The 21,046-nt window shown below is 44.2% G+C and overlaps 2 protein-coding genes across 6 annotated transcripts in view; both read left to right on the top strand.

The window, feature by feature from the left end:
- Positions 1-15,566, top strand: part of IFNAR2 (interferon alpha and beta receptor subunit 2) — a 35,381-nt gene extending 19,815 nt beyond the window's left edge. For all 3 annotated transcript variants that reach the window (XM_068984179.1, XM_068984178.1, XM_068984176.1), the window contains 4 exons: positions 70-224; positions 1,629-1,797; positions 9,481-9,611; positions 14,053-15,566. In XM_068984179.1, the coding sequence (XP_068840280.1) occupies positions 70-224; positions 1,629-1,797; positions 9,481-9,611; positions 14,053-14,796 (1,199 nt within the window). In that variant the 3' untranslated portion in view covers positions 14,797-15,566. The remainder of the gene's footprint in view (positions 1-69; positions 225-1,628; positions 1,798-9,480; positions 9,612-14,052) is intronic.
- Positions 15,567-16,875: 1,309 nt separating this feature from the next.
- The window catches only part of IL10RB (interleukin 10 receptor subunit beta), a 30,688-nt gene continuing 26,517 nt past the window's right edge, over positions 16,876-21,046 (top strand). For all 3 annotated transcript variants that reach the window (XM_068984182.1, XM_068984180.1, XM_068984181.1), the window contains exons 1-2: positions 16,876-17,041; positions 19,564-19,687. In XM_068984182.1, coding sequence (XP_068840283.1) covers positions 16,993-17,041; positions 19,564-19,687 — 173 coding nt within the window. In that variant the 5' untranslated portion in view covers positions 16,876-16,992. The remainder of the gene's footprint in view (positions 17,042-19,563; positions 19,688-21,046) is intronic.

The raw sequence follows: 21,046 nt of genomic DNA, 5'->3' as shown, positions 1-21,046 counted from the left end.
GAAAGTGGTTATCATTACGGTTATGCTATTTATTGATTAATGTTGGGGTTTATTTCATTTTCTAAACAGAGCCTTTGGACCCACCAAAGTTTGAGATTGTTGATTTTACAAACAACATCAGTGTGAATGTGAAATTTCAATTAGACAGTCCCAGGATACCAAGTGAAGAATTACAGTTTTACTTAGCATTTATCGAAGAGCATGCAGGGAACAGTGTTAAGAGGGTAAGTGGTCAAAACAGTTCTGACTTGGCAATGAACACATTGCTAAAAGAAACACCTGTAATGATTTGGACAATTAAAACTGAAGGGTCTGGGCTTCATTGCTGTTTGACTTCAGGAAAGACATCTCCAGGGTTCTCTATAAACGGGAGTAGGGAGATGCTGTGATAGCTGGAAGGGGAAGTGGGGTCTATGGAGGGACTTTTTAGATGGAAGAAATGACAGCAGGTCCCTATGCAGAGGGAATGTTTCATGGTGGGAAGGGGAGTTGGGGAGGGGAGTGATGTTCTGGAGGAGATGAGAGTGGGCAGACTCTCATGAGCATGGGAAAGGGTTGACCTTGGCTCTGAGCAGGAACTATCCATCTGAGTCATAGTTGGGGAGGCGGAGTCCACGGCCACCAAGGGTGAAGCAGCTTCCAGTGAAACAGGAAGCAAGCATTGCAGACTGCAGATCACATGATGACCACAAATATCATGCCAGCTGTGGGACCCAGAGCTCTGGCGCCCAGCTACGCTTTTGCAGTTTCCCTTCAAGGCCAGAGCACTCCCACCAGGGCACTTCTGCTCCGTCCTCCATGCATGACCTTTTAGTTTATTGGGGGTGGGGTGAGAAAAAAAAATTCCTCTTCCTTCCAAATAGAAACTTGCAGAAAAATATTATAGGATGCTGTATTTGAGCTGGTGGAAAGCTTCATTTATCAAACCATTGGTAAGAATGTACTTTGAAAACTATAAAACATTTTACAAAAGTTATTTTTCATGAAAGAACCTCTTCAGATGATCTCTTTAATTCCAAAATGGAACAGAAGTAGCCAGGGAAGAAGAGGCAAGGTGTTTTCAGGGAAAAGACAGGGAAATTAGACCTCAGCTTCAGTTCTGCCACAGATAAGCTGTGTGGCCTTGAGGAGGTTACTAAACCACTCTGAGCTATAGCTTCCTCATCTGGAGAACGGGAATAATGCCTACTTTGCAGACTCTTTTGATAATCAGATTAATATATATGAAAGCAGTTTCTGAAGTGTAGACTCATATCATTAATGAAGTAGGATAATCTTATTTTCTGATTTTTGCAAGGTGATCTTGAGTAACATCACCTTATAAAAATGACATCCTGGAGACCTTTATTCCTCATTGGGTCTTTTTCTCCTCATTTGTCAAAGGAAGTTGCTAGACTAGATTTCATGGTTTAAAGATGTGTGTGTTTATACATGTGCATGTAATCTTGAATAAATCATTTGCCTGAGTAACTTATAAATAACTTTTTCTTGCCAAGCCTATGATATTTCTATCTGTGTTTTTAAGATTTGAAGACCAATTCCCAAAGACTCTCTTAGGGCTTGCCTCTAAATGAAATTCTCCCTTAATGTCTTACTGACTTTTTTTTCTTTTTTGCACATTTTTACAGCATCAACCCCAAATAACTGGAAACATCACTGAAAATTTCAATTATGTCATCGACAAGTTAATTCCAAACACAAACTACTGTATATCTGTTTATTTTGAGCCTAAATATCCAAGAAAAATAAACAGATCTCCCTTAAAATGTACCCTCTTTCGACCCAGACGAGAATCAGGTATGACAGTTTTTGAAAATTCATGGTTTGCTTTTCCTCTGAGGGAAAATCTATTTAAAGAAAAGAGTCTGAAAATCATGAAGCACTAAAGATATTTCATCCAACAAGGTACATCACAGAGATGCCTTCTGTCGGTCAGTCTCTACCATGAGGTAGAGCTGCTTTTATGTTGCCATCCCATGGGGACAATCAGATAACTTCCACTTCAGGAGGCTAAAGTGGAAATGATTTATTTCTGGAGCAGGATCGGGTTCAGTTCTGTGTGTCCTTGGTTTGGCCGTTTATTTAAGTCAAGTGTTGGAGGAGGCTTGGTTCCTGATGTAACTGCCTGGAGAGGTGCCAAAGGGTAGGACGACAGTCGCAGTGAGGTCCATAGACATGGCCTGGCTCCCCAGAAGGTTGGCTGTAACTCATGGATGAAAATGAAACTTGCCAGTGTGGATGAGCTGGTCACGGATGAAGGCTGAAAGCCCTTCTGTGGCCAAGGCGTCAAAACAGCATACAACCTCCTCCCCGAACCTTCCTTCAAATGGAGGAACTTGCAGGGAGGACAGTCAGCCTTAAGAACATCCACTGCTCATTATTTTCTCAGGAAGCCAACTGTTTTGCCCAGAGTGAAAATCTATGAAAATCTCCCCCAAAGAAGCCTGTCGGGGTCCAGCCCCGGTGGATCCAGGGTAATTTTAAGGGGGAACAGCGTGGCAAGAGAGATATATAGATTTAGAGAGAGATAAGGAAAGAGTTTGCAGTTAAGAGAATGGAGGAGAGAAAGAGGCTGTATTCCTTGGTTTACATAGAAAGCCAATAAAGCCCCGAGACAAGGGACTTGGACCGTCTACGTAGGGCCACAGGCACCCGCTTGAATAGCGGAGGGTGCCCCACCTTGGGCTCCCTCTCGCGTGGGTCTTGGAAGCCCAGGCAAATAAGTAGACACGGCTAGCCTCTATGCCCCAGATGGGAATCAGCCAGAAAATAGAGTAAGAAAGAAAAGAAGACACGGGGGAACCAGTCTTTTCAGGAACTTGCCCATCCTTTATTGTCCAGAAAAGCTTTTTATACTTTTGGTTGTACACAGAGATCAATGGATAATACAAAATTATGCAGGGTCAGCAGTCCTGACTCTTATCGAGACCAGGCTTTCTCTCTGCATACCTAGCTGTATACACAAGTCTTAGGTGATTTACATCATCTTCTGGCCAGGAGGCCTATTAGCATTTTACGGCCCTTCTCTGATAAGGGTCTGTCAACCAGAAAACTTATTTGCCTTAAAAGTGCCTTTCCAAAGTCTGGTGCCACTCTCAGAAAGCACTAATTAAGGTTACATTCTTGTATAGCAAGGACACAACAATTTATAACAAGGAAAGAGGAGTACAGTGATTTATAACAAAGAGAAAGTTCATTAACTCAAAAGTCTAGTGTTGCTAACATCAAAACGACTATATTCCTTTTTCTATATCCAATTACATTGATTAATATCCTTCAAGTGCCTAAAAGATAAAGAATATGGAGGCATGGCAGTAGTCATTGACTCAACAATGAAAACTCATCACCAATATAATTTTTAGCTTTTTAGAAAAGGCTCTATATCTTTAAGATGCTTTAAGCTTCATGCCTCTCACAGTTGGGGGCTGTAAACAATCACAAGTTGTAAAAGTCTCTTAACTGTCAGGCAAGTTAGAGAGCCGTCAGAGGAGTTTGAGCTGAGACACTCCTTTTATATGAAGGAGACTGTTAACTGGAGCTCTAAGTTAACTCTTTCCAGAGAAAGGTGGGAGGGGATGGCCCCCTGTTATGTCAGAAGAGTGGAAAGCACAGTACAATAAAGCAAGCAGACTCTGGTTTTGGGGGTAGATGCTCAGGAAAATCCAGGGGTACCCCTGAGGCCTGATCTCAGCCTTTGCTTTTTTCCAGGCCCCCTTCCTCATGACCTTTGCCATGGGCAGGATTCCCCATGCTGGCTCCCAGCAGAAGCCTTTCTGAGTTTCCCAACCCCAGTGAGAGTTTCTTTAGTGCTCTGATTTACCAGAGTCAAAATAAGATGAGCTTTAGAAGGGAGTGACTATAAGTGCAATGACTTCTTTGCAGATGAAGTGAACTCCACTAATGAGCAGCTGACATGTCAAGGTGCCTGGTGTTTGCTAGAACTCCAGGCAATGTGAGTTTATTCACCAGTGTTACTCAGAATCAAATGATACACAGATCAATTTTAAAGGAAAAACTACTTCACAGCTTTAACTTAAATCATGTTTATAATGTCAGTTACATATGGGCAAAACTTTGCCCATATTTAACTCAACATTCAAAAAACTAGGATCGTGGCATCCAGTCCCATCACTTCATGGTAAATAGATGGGGAAACAGTGGAAACAGTGACAGACTTTACTTTCTTGGGCTCCAAAATCACTGTGGATGGTGACTGCAGCCATGAAATTAAAAGATGCTTGCTCCTTGAAAGAAAAGCTATGACCAACCTAGCAGCCAACAGAGATCTGTATAGTCAAAGCTGTGGTTTCTCCAGTAGTCAAGTATGGATATGACAGTTGGACCATTAAGAAGACTGAGTGCTGAAGAATTGATGCTTTCAAATTATGGTGCTGGAGAAGACTCATGAGAGTCCCTTGGACAGCAAGGCAGTCAAACCAGTCAATCCTAAAGGAAATCAACCCTGAATATTCATTGGAAGGACTGATGCTGAAACGGAAGCTCCAATCCTTTGGCCACCTGATTTGAAGAGCCAACTCACTGGAAAAGACCTTGATGCTGGGAAAGATTGAGGGAAAGAGAAAGGGACAATAGAGGATGAGATGGTTGGATGGCATCACCAACTAATTGGACGTAAGTTTGAGCAGACTCTGGGAGACAGTGAAGGACAGGGAAGTCTGGTGTGCCATAGTTCATGAGGTCGCAAAGAGTTGGACATGACTTAGCAACTGAACACGGAGAAGGCAATGGCACCCCACTCCAGTACTCTTGCCTGGAAAATCCCTTGGATGGAGGAGCCTGGTGGGCTGCAGTCCATGGGGTCGCTAAGAGTCAGACACGACTGAGCGACTTCACTTTCACTTTTCACTTTCATGCATTGGAGAGGAAATGGCAACCCACTGCAGTGTTCTTGCCTGGAGAATCCCAGGGACGGGGGAGCCTGGTGGGCTGCCATCTATGGGGTTGCACAGAGTTGGACACGACTGAACATATAGTCTCTTCATGCCTATGGCTCTATATAAAAATGTAAACCCAAACGGAATGAACATAATTTGTGTCCTAACACCAATTCCTAGTATATTATAAAAGATTATAATGCAGGAACAGGCAAAAGGAAGAGATACACAGGGCAAAACAATAGGCTTCCTAAGAAAATAATGACCAGTGGGTGTTCATATCCGTTGACATTTGGAAAGTTCCCCTGGCAACCAACCCTGTGATGTAGAGGGTTGAAACTATCAGTCCCACCCTTTGACTTCTGGGGAGAGGAGAAGGGCTAGAGGTTGAAGTGACCACCAGTGGCCAAGAATTTAACTGGTTATGTCTATATAACGAGTCCTCCTTAAAAACCATAAATGATGGGGTTTGGAGAACTTCCAAGTTGGTGAACATACTGAGATGCTGGGAGGGTGGCCTGCCCAGAGACGGCACAGAAGTCCAAGCTCCATCCCCCATACCTGGCCCTGTGTATCTCTTCCTTCTGCCTGTTTCTGAGTTACAATCTTTTATAACATACCAGGAATCTAGGGAGTAAACTGTTTTCATGAGTTCTTTGAGCCATTCTAGCAAATCATCAAAGCTGATAGATAGCCCTGTGGGTTCTGCACTAACTCCTATCAGAAACGAGTCAAATCTCTGGACATCTAGTTGATGTTGAGATTTGGTGTTAGGACACAAATTATGTTTATTCATTTTAGGTTTCACATAAACCAAGTGAGGTTCAGAGGGGCTTGTTCTGAATAACAAAAAAAAGCTCCTTTCACTTTCTTTGCTCTTATTATTTAGGAATTTCTAAGGGTTTCAGAATTGAGGAAAAAGACCAAACATGTACTTCTTCTTATAAATCAGAGTATCACAGCAATAAAAACTCAGATTAGAAATAGGACATGACAACAGTGGTTGGCTGAAACCCAGTCTGCCCTTAGGTGAACCTAAGCCTGACCAAAGGCACTGGAAGGTGACGTCCTTGCTCTGATGATTCAGTGTCTCCCCTGACTCTTCCCTGTTTCACCTGCTAAGAATGGTCATATGGCAACATGCTGGCCCGTCACTTCATGCTTCCTTGGTGCAAACACATCACTTTGTATATTTCAGCCTCTGTTCTTTTATCATTACATGAGACAGTTAAGGTACAGGTGTGCCTCACTATCCAAATATTTCATGCCACAATTCTTGTCCGAAACTTCAGGAACCAAGTAGGTTCAGATCATGTGACCCCTCTCACTGTGTAAACTGGCCATGTGAGCCACTCTCAAGCAGCTAAACCCAGGGACCAGGTAGGTTTGGATGGTGGGGGATTCTTGAAGGATGACCTAGAACCAGAGTTAAGTTACTGGGATATCAGTGGTGAAACACTGATATCTTAAAGCAGTATTGATAAAGGGGGATTTATTCCAGAGAAATGGAGAAATGCCTCCCTTTTGTCAAATCTTAAACTAATCGGCTGAGTTTTCTTCAGTAAGTTCCCCAGGGAAAGGTGTCCTCATCCATTTGACAAATGTTTACTGGGGCCCACTATGGTCCAGATACTCTTCTAGATACTGGGGATACAGCAGTGAAAAAAAACAGATAAAAATTTCTTAGTTTATAGAGCTTACATTGAGAGACAAAAGAACAAGATTCAAAAAAATAAAACATGCATTGTGTTAAGGGATGGTTAAGTATAATACTATAATACTCTGGAGAAAAATTAAGCAGAAAGGGCAGGGGAGGGGTAATGTCTGGTAAAGGATGGTCAGTTTAGTCAGTCAGTTCAGTCCAGCTCTTTGCGACCCCATGAATCGAAGCACGCCAGGCCTCCCTGTCCATCACCAACTCCCGGAGTTCACCCAAGCCCATGTCCATCAAGTCAGTGATGTCGTCCCCTTCTCCTCCTGTCCCCAATCCCTCCCAGCATCAGAGTCTTTTCCAAGTCAACTTTTCCTGAGTCAACTCTTCGCATCAGGTGGCCAAAGTACTGGAGGTTCAGCTTTAGCATCAGTCCTTCCAATGAACACCCAGCACTGATCTCCTTTAGGATGGACTGGTTGGATCTCCTTGCAGTCCAAGGGACTCTCAAGAGTCTTCTTCAACACCAAAGTTCAAAAGCATCAATTCTTCGGCGCTCAGCTTTCTTCACAGTCCAACTCTCACATCCATACGTGATCACTGGAAAAACCATAGCCTTATTAAGTTAAATAAGCAGGGTGACAATATACAGCCTTGACGCACTCCTTTTCCTATTTGGAACCAGTCCTAACTGGTTCTAACCAGTTAGGTTAGCCCATGTCCAGTTCTGACTGCTGCTTCCTGACCTGCATATAGGTTTCTCAAGAGGCAGGTCAGGTGGTCTGGTATTTCCATCTCTTTCAGAATTTTCCACAGTTTATTGTGATCCACACAGTCAAAGGCTTTGGCATAGTCAATAAAGCAGAAATAGATGTTTTTCTGGAACTCTCTTGCTTTTTCCATGATCCAGCGGATGTTGGCAATTTGATCTCTGGTTCCTCTGCCTTTTCTAAAGCCAGCTTGAACATCTGGTAGGTCTCTTTAATTTGAATATATATATATATATAATGTGACTGCGTTGCGTCTTAGTTGCAGTGCGTGGTTGCCTCATGGCATGTGGAATCTTCCCAGACCAGGGACTGAATGAATCTACATCCCCTGCATGGCAAGGCAGATTCTTCACCACTGGGCCACCAGGGAAGTCCCTTTTAAATAGGGTCTCTTTTAAATAGGCTGGTGTCATGCTTACATTCCCTGGAAGCAGAGCCAAAAGAGAAATTCTCGTTCAAGTGACTCAGAGGGGTGGGACACATGGGTCAAGATCCCGTGACATCACACTGCTCCTCCATGTAGGTTCACAGAATCCTCTTCAGGAATGTAAGCTCTCTGCATGTGAGGATTTTGTATTATAAAGGTGTGCCTTTATGACTAGGTCTGATTGTATAACTGCCATTGACATGACACATCCTCATTCATTCTTTTTTCTAATTTTTGTTGGAATATAGTTGATTTGTAATATTATACAGCAAAGTGAATCGATGATACACGTGTATATATACACTCTTTTTCAGATTCTTTCCCCATATAGGTCACTAGAGTTCCCTGTGCATTATAGTAGGTCCTTATTAGTTATCTACTTTATATATAGTAATGTGTATATGTCAATCCCAGGGTATCCCTCTCCCACTTCCCCCTTGGCAACCATAAGTTTTTTACACTGTGAATCCATTCTGTTCTGTGAATGAGTTTTATTCGCACTATTTTTTTAGATTCCACATATAAGCGATATCATGTATTTGTCTTTTTCTATATGACTTACTTCACTCAGTATGACAATCTCTAGGTCCATCTGTGTTGCCTCAAATGACACTATTTCATCTTTCTGTATGGCTGGGGAATATTCCATTGTGTATATGCACCACAGTCGTCTTTATCCATTCCCCGGCGGATGGACATTTAGGTTGCCACAGTGTCCCGGCAATTGTAAATAATAAACATTGGTGCATATATCTCTGTATACATGACCAGGAGTGGGACTGCTGGATCATGTAGTAGCCCTATTTTTAGTTTTGTAAGGAACCTCCATAGTGTTCTCCACAAGTTTGTACCAGTCTGCATTCTCACCTACAGTGTAGGAGGGTTCCCTTCTCTCCACACCCTCTGCAGCATTTATTATTTGTAAATTTTCTTGATGATGGCCCATTCATTCTTGATGGGAACGAAAGGGGTTCATGAGTCTTCCGCCGTCTAAGGGCTCAGATCTTCACCGAGTTTCTTTCTGTCCATTCTTTAACCTTTTAAAAGACATTAGAAAGATATGAGCCGTCTTTAGTTGTTTTTCTCTTGTATTGTTTTGCTTGAGGCTGTGGTTATTGGATTAATATTCACAAACGCTTTTCTGGATATTAAAGACAGCCTTAATTCTATAAGTATTGATTTCTTCTCAGCCTAGTTGGACTTACAGGAAAAAGCTGTTTACATTCAGAAAATTGAAATTTTCGAAAAGTCATTTTGACAAGAAGCTGGAGGAGAACTCATAACTGGACAAAACAAGATCTACCACACCCCAGTTTGGGTTCTGGCATGGCCAGAGTCCAGCTTCCAAGTGACCCAGTTGTCATCTTCAGACAAACTCCCTTTTGCAACTCCTTCTGGAGACCTGGCTAGTATGACTCAGAAACAAGTTTGGTTTTTTTTTTTTTGATAATTTACATTTAAATGGTCACATGTGGCTAAACCGCCACATTATTGGACAATGCAGTCATAGAGCATAATTATCAACTGGAAGAAATTTTACTTCTAGAAACTGAATTTTAACATTTTTTTAAAATGTATACTTGGATTACTTTCCATTCTTTGATATTTAACAGTAGTTTTTCCAACTTTTGCCCCCATAATAAACCCTTCCACCACCAGATTAATATACATTGTTCCCAACTGTGACTGTTCACTGGATTTACTTTTAAATAAAGCCATTTAATTTTTCATCGACAGAGTCATCAGAACCTGCTACAATAGGAGGAATAATTATTCTGTTTTTATTAACTGCTGTCTGCGTAAGCACTGTAATGGTACTGAAACGGATTGGTTATATATGCTTAAGAAATGATTTCCCCGAAGCTTTGGTATGTATTTTTTTTTTCATTTCTACCTTTATTTTTCATTTTGACTTAAGAATTTTTATACACTTAAATATCTTCATAGAAGAAACCCCATTTTCTCAAAACATCAGGTGTTGTACCACTCTGGGTTCTTTACCATTCCTATAAACGTATATACTGCATTTTCCACTTTCTTTTCATACTTTGTCCACATACGATTTTCCATCGTCACAGTGTTCCATTGTTATTAATGTCTGCTTTTTCCTTAATCATTTCTCAGCTGTTGGACATTTGGATTGATTTCCTTTTCATTATTTCTTTTCCTTTCATTTCTTTGGCCACTAGGAGTAACACAATGAACATTTTAATACAGGTTGTCTTTTTAGTTTGGATTACTTATGTGGAATATATACACAAAGTGAATATATCTTATATGAAAATATAAAGAACTAATTTATAATGCTAGTGTCAACATCACGGTGTACACCTTTCTCCAAAGCTTTGCCAACATTGATTAATCTTTTTTCTCTACTTTTATTCATTATCATAGTATAATGGTCCCCCAGGGGTCTCTTATTTGTGTTATTCATAAGTGGAACCAGCCACTTTGTCTTGTGTTTTCTCTGTGTTTCATGAGGCATATTCTTCCTGCTCAGAATCTTTGGCACTCAACCAAGTCTAGGTATTGATTTTACATATTTCTAAAACCTCCTCACATGTTTTGATTCAACCACTTTGTCCATCATTTTTCATTTTCCCTATCCTGTCGCTTTCCTTCTACATTAGAAGATATTCAGATATTTCCTTCTACATTAGAAGATATTCTATGTTTTAACTCATTCACCTTCTAATTTTTTAAATAGCCACAAATAAATATCTCTCCACAGGTGGTAAAAGTATAGTCTTTTTTTAATTCTTTTGTTTCTTTAAATGTTTTTAATTGAAGTATAGTTTATTTGCAATGCTGTGTTCAAGCATTCAGAAACTGATTCAGTTTAATAATATATATATTAAAGAATTTGAAAAAGAATATATATAATTTCTTTTTCAGATTCTTTTCCATTATAGCTTATTACAAGATATTGAATATAGTTCCCTGTGCTATACAATAAGTCCTTATTTTTTACCTACTTTTATATAGTAATGAAAAAGTAAAGTGAAAGTGTTAGTCGCTCAGTCATGTCTGACTCTTTGCGACCCCACGGACTGTAGCCCATCAGGATTCTCTAAGTTCATTTGTATCATTTTTTTTTCAGATTCCACAAATAAGTGATAGTATATGATATTTTTCTTTTCTCTGACTTAATATGTCTTTCTCCTCTTAATATGATAGTCTCTAGGTCCATCCAAGTCTTTGCAAATGGCATTATTTCATTCTTTGTTATGACTGCTATTCTCTTCTTTTCCTTGTTCTTGTGTGTTGAGGTTGAGTTGGGGGATGGACTGTTTGGGAGGAGGGGTGCTTGTGGAGTTTTTAATTAGAATTAGTATTTGAACCTAGGTGGCATTTGGCTGTGGCTTATGAGAAGTAAATGGCTCTGTGTTGGATTTTATCCATACTGTGATCCCTGTCGTGTTTTTTTTTTAATCTATCAGTATAACTTAATCTTTTGTAGCTTTAACAGTATATCTTTTTGAGTTTTTTATGTTAGTGTTCAGTTGCAGGCTTACTCTCAGCCTCCACTCCAACTCTTCCGTTGGCCATGTATAGCTTTCGCTTTGAGCTCTTAGATAAATCCCGTTCCAACTGATGTTTCTCATGCAGCCTTGAGATATAAAACCCTCTAGCACTATACCCATCATGTCCTGGATGACTTTCTGCCTGAATTACCTAAACTCATTACTAACCCTTCTCCCAGGTCTCCTGGGTTTTTCCTGTCCTTAAAATGAGCCCAAATTATATGCCAGTTATATTTATACCAGTTATTATGTTATCTCCAAGTAACGAAAGCAAGCATTGTTACCTTGTGTCTGTCTGCTATTTCTCCAGTAAAAAGTGTTGCTCTGTGTTTAAGTACAAACTCTAGGAATAGTAAAACAGAACACCGTAGGTCTAGTATGCTTGTGTATGTATGTCTAAAGAAGAACAGAAGTTAAAAATTTTAAACTGTCTTTTCTTTTCTCCTCCTCTCCCCACACCGCCTTCCCCCTTCTCTTCTTTTCCTCCTCCTACGCCTCCTCTTTTGCATTTAACAAATAAGTGTTGTATATTTACTGCATATCCACAGGTGCTGGGTGCTGGGGATCTAGATGTGAATAAAACAAACAAAAAAGATGCCCTTATGGAGGTTAAAGTCTGAAAAATGGGGGGTAGAGACAATGATTATTATTAAATGATATGACTGGCTAAGTAAGAAATTCAGAATCTAGAGATGAAGTATTAGGACTAATAAGCTGAGCCACATTAGCCACTTATTTAGACTAATAAGTTTATTACACACAAAGTAATCAACATAAAAACGCTGCTTTTTATACCCTAGCAACAGTCACTTAAAAATAAATATGTTTTTCTATAAGTTGCTTTTCAACATCCAAGAAATTGAGTGCACAAGTCGTAGCAAAAAACTGAGTTTTCACAAACTCAACATACCCACATAAGTCACATCCAGATCAAGAAAGAAAACATGACCAACCCCCTCCAGAAGTCTCTCTTCCACCTCTCAGTCACTGCCCATGCCCAGGATAACCGCTCTCTACACTCTAACAGTGTAGATTAGTTTTACCTGGTTTTGAAATTAGAATCATACAGTTCAATGGAATCATGCAATTTAAGTGAAATCATACAGTTTTTAAAACATCATTACAATAGTAATAAAAAATATTTTTTAAAGTACTTAAGGAAGAAATCTAACAGAAAATGTCACAAGCCCATTGTGGAGAAAATTATCAAACCTTGTTGAAAGGCATTAACAAAGATCTAGTCAAATGGGGAGCCCAAAGACAGACTCACATATGTGGAAACAAGGTTAGGCTTAGGGTTTTGTAGGAATTGCTATGGGGAAAGGATTGAGGTCAGTAAATGCTACCCATGTGGGGAAAAATGAAATCAGATTCCTACCTCACACCATACACAAGCATCAATTTCAGGCATATTAAAGACTGTAATATGAACAGCAAAACTATTAAAAGTTTTAGAAGGGCATATAGGAATCATACTTAAAGGTAAGGAAGATTCAGCAGAAACCATGGAGAAAGAAAATTGATATACCTTCTTAAATTAAGATGGAAATTCTCTTTCCATTAAATGTCATCATAACAAGAGTAAAACGTTAAACCACAGACTAGGGGAAAGTCCATGCAGCATAAACAATCAACAAATAATTAGCATCTAGGTTATATAAGTGCTCAGTCACTCAGTCGTGTCCAACTCTTTGTGGCCCCACGGACTATAGCCTGCCAGGCTCCTCTGTCCATGGAATTTTCCTGGCAAGAATACTGGAGCAGGTTACCATTTCCTCCTCCAGGGCATCTTCCCAACCCAGGGATCGAACCCGCATCTCTTCTGTCTCCGGCACTGGCAGGCAGGTTCTTTACTACTAGGGCCCCCTGGGAAGCCCAAGGTTATACAAACAGCCCCTATAAATAAATAAGAAAAATGACAAAACAACCCAATAGAATGGTTCATCCTAAGGCTGCATCTGAATAGAGTCCACGAAAAGTAGGCTTGTCACATTGGGCAGCCTGAGCAAGACAACAAAAAGGAGAAGGATGCTAATGATGATTCACGGTCTGCAAAGGGAAGCTCGAGACCACCCTCCTCACCATGACCCCACTGTAGCCGGTCTCCTTAGGCCACCTCACCTGTTGTATCCGGGAGGTGCTGGGTTAGAGCAACCTCCAGTCTCTCTGTTCCTTCTCAGCTCTGACCCTTTAGGGGTCACCTGCATCTCTAAGGTCCTCCAGTCCAGGGAGCTCTGACCCCAGTGGGATCAGCTCCCTAGAATCTCTCCTTACTCACAGTTCCCTGACACCCATAAGAATGTCAGCAATCCGGAGGTGAAATCTATCCAGTTGGAATCTATCCATCTATCAAAACTATCGATGGATAGATTCCCCTAACAAGCAAGAAGCAGCAAGGGGACAGCAGTGGGAAGGAGTGGGCCAGTCTCTACTGAAGGCAGCCTCCTAGTTTGAAACCCAGCCTCCACCAGTGAGTGTTCCCTGAAACTCGGGCAAGTTTCTTAACCTCTCTGCATTGTAAAGTGGAGCAAGACTAGTAAGCCTACTTCATAGAGAAGTCGTGAGGATGAAATGAATTATAATGTGTAGTTTACTAAAAGCAGTACTCCACAAACAGTAAATCCTGTGTAACTGTCTGCTGTTTTTGTACTTACTGTCATCGTCTTCATGACCACCTTTCCCATCTCTATGCAGTTAGTTAACTCTATTAAGTTTTATGATGTCCAAAAGAGAGAGAACAAACACTCAGGACTGATCATTCTCTTTTTTTTTTTTTTTTTTAAAGAATTTTTATAAACTGTCAGTCTGGGTGTTTCCTGAGCTGCCTCCATTGGAAAAAATGGCTACCGTGGAAGTCATTCACATCACCAGGAAGAAGAAAGAGTGGAATTATAATTATGACGATGAAAGTGACATTGAAAACGAAGCAGCTCCCCGCGTAAATTCAGGCGGTTACACCAAGCACGGACTAACGGGCAGGCTGTGTCCAGCTTCCACCACTTCAGCCAGCTTGGAAGACTGCAGCTTGGAGGACTGCAGCGACCCCAGTGCTGAGGAGCCGTACCTGCCTGAGCCCAAGAGGGACGCCGAGACCCGCGTGGCACCAGGGCCCGGCCCCTGGCAGTCGGAAGGCACAAGTGGGGGCTACCAGATGAGAGGGACTCTGTGGCAGGACCCCACTTCCGAGGAGGACAGTGACTCCACGGAGGGGTCTGAGGGCAGAATTGTCTTCAACGTGAATCTGAACTCTGTGTGCGTGAGAGCCCTTGAGGACGACAAGGACTCGGAAGTCACTCTAATGTCCCCATCTCGTCCAGAAGACACAGCCGTGCTGGAGGACCTCAACGAGACAGAATCAAGCCTTTTGGTGGCCAGTGAAGAAGGGACCCAGCTGCCCTTCACCGACCCCTCTATGGAGTGCCTGAGGCCCCAAGATGCTCTTTCTGATAAAAGTGACACTTCCGAGTCAGATGTTGACATGGGGGATGGGTATATAGTAAGACAGGTGAATCTGAAAAATTTTAATTAACTTGGACACACACTGCCTCCGGGCCTCACCCCCCACCCCCAGCACCTGCACTTGCTCCTTTGGGGGTCTCCGAGTATTCTCCCTGGGGAGGAGTAGGAGACTGGTGACATCATCTATGCAAATTCTCACTCTGGGGGGAGGGGAGGTGGGAAACAGAGTATTCTGCTATTATTCAGTGCATTGTTAACCTGTTCAAGGCAATTTGCCCTGATGGGAAAATGCCCTGCCTGTTCCCTTTCCTCTCATGGATGTCTAATGATTCTGCATCATGTTTCCCAGAGTAAAGAACAAAGTTCCCTGTGGTTTTCAGGCAATGTTCCGGGGCCCTGTAAGATTTCTGGGAAATTATTAAATCGGGTCAGTGTGGAGTAGGGAGAGAAAAGGAAGACATTCAGCAGGGTTCATAGCAGGAGCAGTCAGCAGTGGTTTTTTTTTTCCCCCACAGGCTTGAGGGAAGACCAGAAAAGCCACAGAAAAACAGAAGGGAGGGCGGGCAGTTAGAAAGCAAGGACACGCACGAGGAAACAGAAGCACATGCTCTGGGTTGGGACTGGAAAAAAGGAAGCCCCAACCAAGTCTGGGGCACCCCTAGATGATATTGTGTCGCCTACACTCTTGAGAATTCAACTCTCAGCCCCTGGTCCAGCCCTCCTCAATCTGAGTGAGGAAGACATACACACACACACAATAACTCTGGTGCCAGACAGGTGACCAATAGAGACACATTTGCATAAGGGAGAGGGACAGGGTCTGTGTCATATTTTAAGATATAATTTTGTACAGTGGTTGGTAAAAAATAGAACATACTTTTTAATATGAACTTGGAAATGTCTCCATATTTGTTTCTTGTTAGACAGGAGATATATGCAGCAGATGGGTAGTTCTCCTGGCATCTCTGGGTTACACAAACCTCCCTCTAACTACTTCGTGGCCTCTGGGAGCCAAAGGGACCTTCTGCCTCCCTGAGCTTGTGTTCCTGTGGAATGTTCTAGCCACAGAAGTCAGCCAGTGTCTTACATCACCTAGTACTTACCCTGCTCTGGGTTTTCCAACATCACCCTGCTGTTAAATAATGCATTGAAAAGGAGGAAATTAAGCCTTTGTCAGCAGTCTTGTGAGAGAAACGATTCCGGTCAGTAAATAACTTGGTTCTCTGTTGCCGCTTATCCCTGGGGGGAGAGGGGAGTTATGGTAAAGAAGATCCTCTCAAGCTAGATTTGCTAACGGAGTGCTTTAAAATCAGTTTATTTGCGGGGGAGAGGCGATCATAGAGGCCACAACTGTTCACTGGAGAAAACTTGTATAGTGATGCTAAAGCTGAAACTCCAGTACTTTGGCCACCTCATGCGAAGAGCTGACTCACTGGAAAAGACTCTGATGTTGGGAGGAATTGGGGGCAGGAGGAGAAGGGGACGACAGAGGATGAGATGGCTGGATGGCATCACGGACTCGATGAACGTGAGTCTGAGTGAACTCCGGGAGATGGTGATGGACAGGGAGGCCCGGCGTGCTGCGATTCATGGGGTCGCAAAGAGTCGGACACGACTGAGCGACGGAACTGAACTGACCTGAAGAAAAACCATCACCACCCTTAATCCCGCCATCCAGATATCAACTCTGGGTTGGCTCCGTATTAGTCTATCAGTCGTGTCCGACTCTTTTGAGACCCTACGTACTGCAGCCCCCCAGGCTCCTCTGTCCACGGAATTCTCTTTCCATGGGTGGGTGGCCATGCCCTTCGCCAAGGGGATCTTCCTGACCCAGGAAGCAAACCCGGGTCTCCTGCGTTGCAGGCAGATTCTTTACTATCTGGAGTGTATTCATTCAACTTGAGGGCTCCTTTCAAAGCATGCGTCTAATGTAATCGGGGACACTGCATGTACAGTTTCGCACCCTGTTTTACTAACGGTGTTTTCCACTCACCCGCAGGCGAGAAGTCCCCTTTCACCTCTGTTTCTGCCACAGTCAAGCGGGTGACAGCGGCCCCTGGAGCAGGGTGCGAGGGGCGGGGCCCAGACGGGGGCGGGCCCTGCACCGCCCCGCCCCGCCCCCGGTTCCCGGAAGCAGCCTCGGAGCTGGCAGGCGGGCGCGCGTACGTGCGACCCCGGCGTAAGAGGTTGGGGGGTGTGCCCCGGTGCCCGGCGGCTGTCTGCGGGGCTGCCCCCTTGAGGGCCCTCCCGGGCTCCCGGCGCGACTATGGCGCGCAGCCTGCGGAGCTGGCTGGGCGGCTGCCTCCTGATGTCAGGTGAGGGGTTTGCGGGGAGGGGACGCTGGGTAGCCTCCGGGGCGTCGGCTCGACCGCCGGGGCTGCCCGCGCTGGGACCCTGATGCCTGTGGCGCTGCGTCCCGACTGGAGGAAGCGCGCTCGGGAAGCGGGAGGCGTGGCTACGACGCCGGGCAGCGTTGACCCCCAAAGGCGACCCCCCCGCCCTCCCCCAGCGCACCCCCAGAGGCGCAAAGTGACTTAAGTTCCTGGGCGGGCCATTAGGCCCAGCACGCCAAGGTCTGAATTCTGCCCCTCAACCCCTACAGCTCTAGGGCTTCTGAGTTCTAAATCCAGTGAAACCTTTCCTGTCCTGCTCCAAACTGCCTCTGTGTGTGTGTGTGTGTGTGTGTGTGCGTGTGCGTGTGCGTGTGTGTGTGTGTGTGTGTGTGTGTTAGTCACTCAGTCGTGTCCGACTCTTTGCGACCCCATGAACTGGGGCCTGCCAGGCTTGTGTGTGTGTGTGTGTGTGTGTGTGTCTGTGTGCGTGTGCGTGTGCGTGTGCGTGTTAGTCACTCAGTCGTGTCCGACTCTTTGCGACCCCATGAACTGGGGCCCGCCAGGCTTCTCTAGAGGTCCATGGGATTCTCCAGGCAAGAATACTGGAGTGGGTTGCCATTCCCTCCTCCAGGGGATCTTCCCGACCCAGGGATTGAACCCTGGTCTCCTGCATCGCAGGCAGGTTCTTTACCACTTGGGCTACAGGGCAGTCCTCTAAACTGTCTCCCCAGGTTCAAATAACACTATGGATCCCTCCTTCCTTTCTGATGGATCTCTCATTCTCCGGTTTCCCTCCCGCCTATATCAGGCTGTTTGTCCCTGGGATTCTCCACCTCTATCAGCCAAGTTTATACCCAGCTCTGCTCTCTCCTTCTCCTACACTACCCCTCTGGGGGCTGCCAGCAGAACTCTGGCATTAAATACCAGCTCTGGGCTTCTCTGGTGGCTCAGATGGTAAAGAATCTGCCTGTAATGCAGGAGATCCAGGTTCAGTCCCTGGGTGGGGAAGATCCCCTGGAGAATGAAATTGCAACCCACTCCAGTATTCTTACCTGGAGAATTCCAGGGACAAAGGAGCCTGGCCACCTGCAGTCCACGGGGTCCCAAGGAGTCTAACACTGTGGAGGGGCTAACACCTAGCACTGGGCTTCCCCGGTAGCTTGGTGGTAAAGAATCTATCTTACCTATGCAGGAGATGTAGGTTCGATCCCTGGTCAGGGAAGATCCCCTGGAGTAGTAAATGGCAACCCACTCCAGTAATCTTTCCTGGGAAATCCCATGATTAGAAGGAGCCTCGTGGGCTACAGTCCATGGGGTTGCAGAAGAGTTGGACACAACTTAGCGACTGGACAACATGGACTCATGACTTTCAAATTTCTGTCTGTTGGCTAGTTGGGTGATGGTCTGGTGGCAGTTATTATACTCTTCTCTGTACTTCTGTGTATGTTTGGCATTTTCTGTTAAAAAGTTTAACAACTATTTCTATCTCTAGCTCAAATCTACCCTCTGTGCCTACAGCTGGCTTATTCATCCAGCTGTCTCTGGCATTCCTACTTATGTATCCTTCAGTATCTCAAACCTAATGCAAATCCTAAAATTGTTGTTTTTGTTCAGTTGTGTCTGACTCTTTGCGACCCCATGGACTGCAGCAGGCCAGGCTTCTCTTTCCTTTGCTGTCTCCTGGAGTTTGCTCAAACTCATGTCCATTGAGTCAGTGATGCCATCCAACCATCTCATCCTCTGTCATCCCCTTCTCCTCCTGTCTTCAATCTTTCCCAGCATCATGGTCTTTTCCAATGAGTCAGTTCTTCGCATCAGGTGGCCAAAGTATTGGAACTTCAGCTTCAGCAACAGTCCTTCCAGTGAATATTTAGTGTTGTTTGATTTCCACCCCCAGCCCCAGTCAGAGCATAAGGTGCTTAAGCAGGGAGTGGATATTAACATCTACTTCACACCGAGCGTATCAGGAAGTCTAAAGTTTATACATCTGGAAATAGATTTTAAATCTACCCCGTTACACCTTTCTGTTGTTGTTTCAGTCACTCAGTCATGGCCTGCTCTCTGACGACCCCATGGACTGTAGCCCACCAGGCTCCTTCTGTCCATGGGATTTCCCAGGCAAGAATGCAGGAGTGAATTGCCATTTCTTTCTCCAGGGGATCTTCTCGACCCAGGGATCAAACCCACATTTCCTACGTTGGCAGGCAGATTCCTTACTGCTGAGCCACTTGGAAAGCCCTCACACCTTTCTACCACCACCCAAATGCCAGGTCACCCTCATCCATCCCCACGTCTCTATTGCTGTCCTTCTCCCCTTAGCAATTTCTTCTCTTCAAATACAGTCCAGACTCCTTAGCACCACTAATGCTTGTCTCCCTCTCCCACAAGCCCATGTGAAGACTTTGAGCCACAGAGTACATGACCTGAGTATTGGACATGGTTATTTTCTTGGACAACTATTTTGAGAAAGAGAGTTGCCAACTTTTTTCCCTTTATGTTTACAGCATTAGGAATGATCCCACCTCCTGAAAATGTCAGAATGAATTCAGTTAATTTCAAGAATATTCTACGATGGGAGTCACCTGCTTTTCCCAAGGGGAATCTGACGTTCACAGCTCAGTACCAAAGGCAAGTCTGGGCCACTCTTGGCAGGAGGGCACTTGGCAGGGCTGGTCACTGGGCTGGACCAAGGAGAGAGCCTGACTGCTGTCACCCAAGTGACCGTAACAACCCAGGGAGAGCATTTCCTCTGGCCTTTTTCATTCTGTCCCAGAATTCTTGTGAAAGCTCTGTTCCCTGAAAACAGACAGTAAAATCCTTTCTCCTGTTTCTTGTGATGGTTCATGGTGTGACAGACATTTTAGCCTATAGATCGTGGGTGTCATCAGCCACCAAGGCAGCTTGCTGCAATGTGAACTTATCAGGCTTGTCACTGTTGATGTTTTTTAAAGAGAAAAATGCCAATGATGAGACCATCTTCCAGTTATTAGAGTAGTATTGCTGAAAATGAGAGTGTTAGTTGCTTAGTCGAGAACGACTCTATGCCACTCCGTGGACTGTAGCCCACCAGGCTCCTCTGTCCATGGAATTCTCCAGGCAAGAATACTGGAGTGAGTAACCATTCCCTTCTCCAGTGGATCTTCCTGACCCAGAGATTGAACCCAGGTCACCTACACTGTAGGCAGATTCTTTATCGTCTGAGCCACCAGGGAGGCTCAGAGTAATATTGCTCGAAGTCAACAGTTTGTAAGTGGGAGCTATCCAAGAAAACCGAGGTATGCGAAGCAGGCAGGAAGCCCCTTGCTAGCTTACCACCCACCCGCCTAGGTTATAAACTGCATACCTCAGTGCTGGGGGGTACAGATCATTTGCATAGTGGGTGCTCAGCTACTCTGAGTTGTGTCCCGAAACTGAATTGTAAGAGAGCTGCTGACTGTTGAAAGCTGTCTCCTCTGAAGACAGCAGAGGCTTAAGAAGGAAGGGTGAGTATGACCTCAGTGATGCACCAAGCTCCCAGGACCTGCCCTTCCTGTCAGTTTCTCCTTGTGCTGGGCCTGCCACCATATGTCACAAGCTGGGCTACAGGTGACGCATCTCTGTGTCGGGTGCAAAACAGCAACAGGAGGGCAAAGGGCAGTGAGCTGCACACCTGCTTCCCGTGTGGTTCAGAAACGGACAAAGGCAGATACTTGCCCTCAGTGAGCCGGGAGGGGGTGCAGACACACCCTCTGTGAGCCGGGAGAGATGCGAGTCTCAGGGGCTTTGATCCTACACTCCTTGTTTTACCACCATATCCAGAGCTTGCTGAGTCAGAGAAGAAGGAGAAAGATAAATAAGATCACCTTTGTTTACACTTTTTTTTTAACTTTTTAGTTCAAAATAATTCGCAAGTAACAAATCATTTCAAAATATCAAGTGTAATGCAGAAAACTTCCAAATAGCCTATATCCACATTCACCAGTTTTTAAGGTCTGCCATAGTGTCTCT

The sequence above is a fragment of the Capricornis sumatraensis genome, chromosome 1 (assembly GCF_032405125.1).
Source record: "Capricornis sumatraensis isolate serow.1 chromosome 1, serow.2, whole genome shotgun sequence".
Lineage (NCBI taxonomy): Eukaryota > Metazoa > Chordata > Mammalia > Artiodactyla > Bovidae > Capricornis > Capricornis sumatraensis.
The sequence above is the reverse complement of the archived record's forward strand: the minus strand, read 5'-3'. Positions and strand labels throughout refer to the sequence as shown.